The sequence below is a fragment of the Phalangium opilio genome, unplaced genomic scaffold (genome assembly GCF_054372755.1).
Source record: "Phalangium opilio isolate 3A_F unplaced genomic scaffold, DU_Popi_V2 ptg000329l_1, whole genome shotgun sequence".
NCBI lineage: Eukaryota > Metazoa > Arthropoda > Arachnida > Opiliones > Phalangiidae > Phalangium > Phalangium opilio.
The window spans coordinates 8,296,727-8,303,188 of record NW_028324226.1 but is presented as its reverse complement, the minus strand read 5'-3'; the positions used below and the strand labels follow the sequence as shown (position 1 = coordinate 8,303,188).

At 39.1% G+C, this 6,462-nt stretch overlaps 1 protein-coding gene across 4 annotated transcripts; it reads right to left on the bottom strand.

Moving 5' to 3' along the window:
* Positions 1-632: 632 nt before the first annotated feature.
* On the bottom strand, positions 633-6,462 carry LOC149610669 (uncharacterized). 4 transcript variants are annotated; one of them, XM_089858935.1, is made up of 7 exons: positions 3,889-6,460; positions 3,600-3,827; positions 3,407-3,545; positions 3,162-3,293; positions 2,935-3,098; positions 1,487-1,847; positions 633-1,207 (listed from the first exon to the last, which is right to left on the bottom strand). In XM_089858935.1, the coding sequence occupies exons 1-7, from the start codon at positions 4,057-4,059 to the stop codon at positions 729-731; spliced, it is 1,674 nt and encodes a 557-aa protein (XP_089715061.1). In that variant the 5' UTR covers positions 4,060-6,460; the 3' UTR covers positions 633-728. The 4 variants fall into 4 exon arrangements, with proteins under 4 accessions (XP_089715061.1, XP_089715060.1, XP_089715059.1 ...); XM_089858934.1 differs by having other exon boundaries at positions 2,980-3,293; positions 3,889-6,462; XM_089858933.1 differs by having other exon boundaries at positions 2,935-3,293; positions 3,889-6,455.

Here is a 6,462-nt window from a genome sequence, read left to right as displayed (position 1 = left end):
TAGTTTTCAAAAATTATTAAAGGGATTTGTAGAGGCTAACGAATGTTGCTTATGCTTCCTTCCATGGCAGCCAAAGTTACTTTAACGGGACGACAGTTTGGTACTTAATTGAAATGATTTGTGATTGTCATTAATGTCGATTTCCTTCCAATTACATGAGATAAGACAACGATACTTGAGCTCAAAGATTATGTAGGATCCAGCGTAGCCTGAACTGCATAGCCTATTACTGTGGCCATGGCGTTTTGAATCACGTTGTATAAATCTAGCTCGATAGACAGTATACGCTAAATGCAAGTGAATATTCTTTCTTTATTCGGTGCAATCTTGTCAGGCCCCTCCCATTTCGTTTCTCTAGTGCCGCAATTTAAATCTTCCATATTCTCATTCTTCCTGATAACACGGCTTACGTGTTGTAATTTGCAATTTAGGTATTGTCAACTTTCCCCGACCCGTTTTCCCACTTACATAAATATCACAAAACATATTACCAGGACAACTTTATTTAGATTAATAGGACATCTGCGGAACCCTAACCTAAGCTCCGTCAAATTATATAGCTTGTCTATGTTTTCCACATCAGGAAATGTAACAAGATTACAAACACCTTAATTCAATGGTTCTTTGTCTAATGTTTAATCCAATGTCAGAAATACATGTTATTATTATTGGTTCAAATTATACAAACGAAGGAAATGAGAAGCAAGATTATAAATATACATTTGGGCTTATTTATCATTAATGTCCTTATACTCTCTATAAATAAGGATTTGAGCAACGTGCTTTAGTGAAAGTGAACTTCTTCTTGCCCTCAATATAAATCCAGCAATTGAAAATAATCTTTCAACATCTGCCGATGTAGCAGGAACAGCCAAGTATCGTTTGGCGAGCGAAGCGAGGATGGGGAACTCGCGTTCTTTGGTTCTCCAATAACTCAGAGCCACATCAGGCTGATTCGACCTGGGTTCCATCTTGTACAAGTGGATTTCATTTAATGGGGACCTCGGAGCATCAGTACCAATGGGCAAGCCTAAAGAGCTGAACGGGCAATAGGGTTCATCGGGAATTGAAGAACCAGATATGTTGATTTCGGGTTCTCGGACTCTTTCTTTTAAAACAGCTTCTTTGAAGACCGTTTCTGCCCTTATTCTCGAGGGACATTTATATTTTGGATACTTTTCCACCCATTTTGGAACAGTATATTCACCTGAAACATTAAAAACAAATGACACATATTTAACTGAAATTAAACCATAGACAAGTCCATAAACAACAGACAGAGAAACATGCCCATAGGCGCACGCTGGTCATTAGAGGGAAATTTCCCCTGAGCGCATGCTCCTCTGTTACCAATTTATGAAATAAGTTAAATTACAGCCGAGAAATACACAAGAACGCCCAAAACGAATCAACTAAATGTTGAAATTCGATTTGTTGAAGATTCTTGTAATTATAACCTAGGTTTAGTTTATTACATGGAACTTACTGTCAAAGAGCACGAACTTTATGTTTGGGTCAAGCAGAGAAGCAAGTATATAGGTGGGATCATCAAGTGTTTTGTAGAATCTTGTTTCTAAATTTCTCAACAAGTCGCTTTGCAACTTCGCAAATTTTTTGCTCTTAACTTCGTATGTTTTTTTAAAAATGGTTATCAATTCCCCAATAACTCTTGAAGAAATTATCCCAGATTTCTGGAAGAAATCAGTTCCGGTTTTAAGAGGTCGCAAAAGTTCTACTACTTCCTTAGCGTCTTCTACATCTTCATGCGTAGGCAAGTCAAAAGCTATTTTGACTTTATCTTTCCTTGCTTTAGAAAAAGCATTCAACATGCCCTCAAGCATATTATCCTGAAAATACATTTACATAAACTACATTGAAAGTGATAATGAAATGGGAGAACTTTTAAAACTATTGAGGGTGTTTTGGAAGCAGTCCGACACAAATTAATTGGTGTGTTCGGTGGCTCAACCTGAGTGGAAATTGAAAGAACATGGGGTCTACAACGTTTTGTTACGGAGATATGGAACCCCAAACATTAGCCGAGAAAAGCTAATGCAAATTCCATTTAATGCATTTCTTCTAGAAAGGTTCTAAAACATTCTTAGATCGAAGGTTTCTGTTATTGCCGAATAATTCTACCAAGATGCTTTTAAGAGCAATCCTTATTTCTCCTCATTTCTGGCTATTTTACCGGTTTTTGAGTTCCATAACTGCGTAGACCCAATAGTCTTTGACAATTTCCACTCAATTGGACCGAAAGAACACGGGCCATAATTTACCATGTACCTTTGAAAAACACCCTGAATAAAGGGTGACCCGATACGCTAGGTTGTCAATTGGGGGGGGGGGGTAATCTACGTGTGGTACTTGTTCAAAATGCCTAAGGACTTAATTACTTATCTGTACCGGTTTCCGAGTTACGGAACAGATGAGATGGTGCCATTGAGCAGTAGTACTACATTACGATTCAATTATTCAGACAGACTTCTTGAAAATAAGCCCGCCGAGTTATAGTTCACGTTTAGAGTGCTACACGTTTATCGGTCAATTACTTAAACTCTTTACCGTTTGAACTACAAAGACGGGAGTTTCCAAAAATTAAATTACGTTTAAATAACAAACTATTGCAGCAAGAATGGAGCTCAAATGTTTCTTGAACTTAATGACCTCATACCTCGGAACCCGATCCAGAAATGTAATTATGTCATTGGACATTTATGACAAGCACCACGCATAGAATAACGCCCCAAATGTATGACCTAGGGTACCGGGTCACCCTGCATATGTATAATTATTGTGTGATGTTAATGATTTACAAGTTTTTAGGATCAGTCGAAATGATTGTCTTGTGCCTCATTATCACTTAATGGCTACAAAGTATACATATTCTAGGAACAGTATGTCCTTTTCTCTGCTATGGTTGTTTTAACTAACCATTGTAAATCGCTCTAGAGCGAAAAATAAAGCTGACCATCTTACTCCTCCGGCTTGTTTAAGGTCTATGCCATTGGTTTTGGACTTAAGTTCATCAGTCCACTTCGCAGAACGCCGGAAGAAGTTAATCCATGCTTGCAAACGACTTAACAAGGGTTTGGCTACTTCATCGGTTTTGATTGAATCGTTAATGGCTAGCTGTAGCGTATGAGCAACACAGTATTTACGTTCCCAAGCAGTCGTTCTGACTATAGGCTCAAAGTCCTTTAAATCGTCTATGTTTTCAGCAATTAAATGTTTATCTGGCGATTTCTCGGATAATTTTGTGAATCCAAAACGTGCTGCCATCTCACCCCAAGCTGCAAGATAAATAAAGGACAAGTACAATTTATTGTAGAAGACTCGAAGCTGCTGACATTCTTCGTATTTCAAATTATTTATTGCGCGGCACTACTCAAGTAATTAACTTTACCTTCGTCAAGTACTACTTTTTCTGATGAATCCTGAGAATCCACATCATCTTCATGTATAAGCCAAGGTTCGTGGAAAACCTCGAACATGTTTAAGGCTTTTGTGATATTCGCTGCATTGTCTGCACAGATACACGAAACCTAAAACTTTCATTGTTAGTTCCATTAAACAACTACACATTGTATTAGTTATACTTGAGATGGTTCAATTCCAACTTCAGCCAACTCTTCTAGTATCTTGGCGTAGATAGCTTCACCAGAGTGCTTACCCGGAAAGTGTGAGAAGGAAACCAAAATATTGTTCATTTGCCATTTGTTACATATGTATTGGCATCTGATGCCCAAAACCGATTGGCGTTGTCGGCTACTCCATACATCTAATGTTATGTGTAGGGTTTTTTCTTGAATCCCAGAAAGAAGAGACTAAACATTAACCTAATGTTAGAAATGGATTTCAAATTCAAAGGCCTCAAATAATGCTGACTTTAATTTTGGGCTTCAATTCATTTACAATATCTCCCAAATCACGTACGACCGTACGACGACACTGGACATTAATGTGCGGTGCAACAGTGCCCATAAACCGGCGCCATCCATCACTGTCGACAAGGTTAAATGGCAGAGCGGCACTGCAAATAAGGTCCACAATGCCCATTTTGTAGGAAGTTTGCGCGGTGTCACTTAATTTAACTTTCTTAGTTTTCTTCCTTCCAAAATCAGGTAGCAAATCGTCTTGAGGTCTCTTCTCAGGAATGGGTTTTAAAAATTTGTCCGGATGTTTTTGCTGATAAATAATTGAATTTGAACTAAATCAGGTGGTTAAAGGTGAATTCCGGAGGAATCGTGCACCCGTTGCATACCCTCCCGCCCATGGTAAATCTAGCATCATTGACGCAGCAATAAGACTATCCATTATTAAACGGCATATTCTGGGGGACTGGGTGAATGTCTGTGACGTTCCTCCCACAAAATTGATAAAACAACCAACCATCGAGCACGAACGTATACGCCAAGCGGTACGACAAGGCCACGTCCAAATGTTTCCTTCCACATTCGCTCGTGATTGCTCTCTTTATCGTCGAGGCGTTACGTTCGCACCGTCAGGGACATTGACCAGCGAGGTCTGGTACAGTTTGCTAGAAAACCCAGTGGGAGCAAAGTTTCACCGTATGAACGGGCGGATTTGCATGGAATTGGGACCTTGGCATAAACGAGACATTTTCTCACCATGCAACCATAAAAAGTAAAATACAAACAAATGTAAACATCTGCCTTCCACTGTACAAAAACGTTTTACACTACCTAGTGTGTAAGTGGAAAGACTAGAACGGACGAGACAGCGTAAGCCTGTGGGCCTCAAATTAGCATGATACCTCTCTCCACCACAAATCGCCACCTCAATTTACATCCCCTTTACACAAGTACCAAAATTACCTCTGATAAGCAAAACACGGCCGTTGATACTTTCTTCCAAAACCAAAAGAGGTGGACTATGTTACTCGATTTTAACTTTAAATTCTCCCGTTTTGAGGGACATATTCAGACATCCTCTAAAGATATCTCGTAGGCCTTGAACCGGTGTAATTGTGTTACTTATGCCTTATTTTCTAGTATGCATGAGAACCACGATACAATATGCCTTACGATGAGACCTGATTAGACTAGTAATTAGTTATATATACCAAAATATGCCGCTCAAAATTGTTGGCAGAATCCGACTGAAGACATTTCGCACAGTACTTGCAACTGAGCACCACTTTCTTTGAAGGTTTTGGTAAACTGTGCTTATAAACAAAGTGATCCTGAATGTTCTTTTTACCAAACTTTCCTGACAAAAATTTGTTTAGAAAATCGTCGTCATTAAGCTCAGCATTGTAATTAGATGGTCTTTCGCTCCTTTGCGACGAACAAGGTGTCGCGTGACCTACGTCACAACTACAGTCCGCTGATAGCAAGGAATCTGTTAAGCTAGGCATGAAATCAAATATTAGGTGTTTAAATGTTAAACAGCGGTATACCCGGTTTCACTCAAGACATAAATTTAATGATATCGCCATATGGCTTATTGAGAGAACCGGACACGCTGAGTCGTATGCCATAAAGTAACACATCGCAGGAATCAACTTAATGTCCCTCAGTTCCGACTGAAACCGAGTATAGACCTCGGTATAGACACATTTAAATGGAATAAGGCATATTTAACATAACATCTACGACACTTGACGAATTTCGTTTCACTACAACACGCAGCTCTAGAATTCGGTTTCATAAAACCATAAATGTTACGTATAGATAGAAGGGTTTTGGAATCACTATCATCGTGCAACACTTGTAGTTTTACAGGAGGGTCCCTTTTCAATGCACAGACGGCTGGTGGTTAGCCCTATGCTACAGAGTACCTTCAGCAAGTTGCGATTGAAAAGGAACACCAGGTAACACCGGTAAGGAGATCTAATTTAACAAGTCGGGAGAATTCCCTCACCCTAAGAGGCAACGCAAGACAGAACCCGAGATCACTATATGTATGATATGGGAGGCTATCAAATCAGGCCACCTCTAGCGGTGCATCTTGGCGGCGTGACCTTATGCCCTTCTTTCTCTGGATGCATTTTTACAATCGGACTATTACATATAATATCCTGATAATACGAATAGCCGATTAAACTTACAGGTTTTGACAATCCTGTGAGTCTTGAGACATTGATGGAATAATATAATTATTCTTTGATTAACACACAAAAACGTCGAATCTCAGATGAATAAAGTTTAATGGAAACGTACGTGTACCCATGTCTTGTGTATTCACTATATTATGTAAGACTAATTCACCGTGAAAGCCGCCTGTTGTTCATTTCCAGAAATTCGATTACTTTTTTGGGCCACTTGAAGGTTTTTAAACTCTTATCGCTGATAGCTCCGTTAAGTTCTAAATTACAATCAAATGGAAACCACCCAAGACCCCTTTTGTACGTTATCCGTTTTTTTATTTATAAGTTTTTAAGGTCGTAACCTATTTCCTTGACATTGAACTCACAACAACAATAAAAAGGTCTCTTCT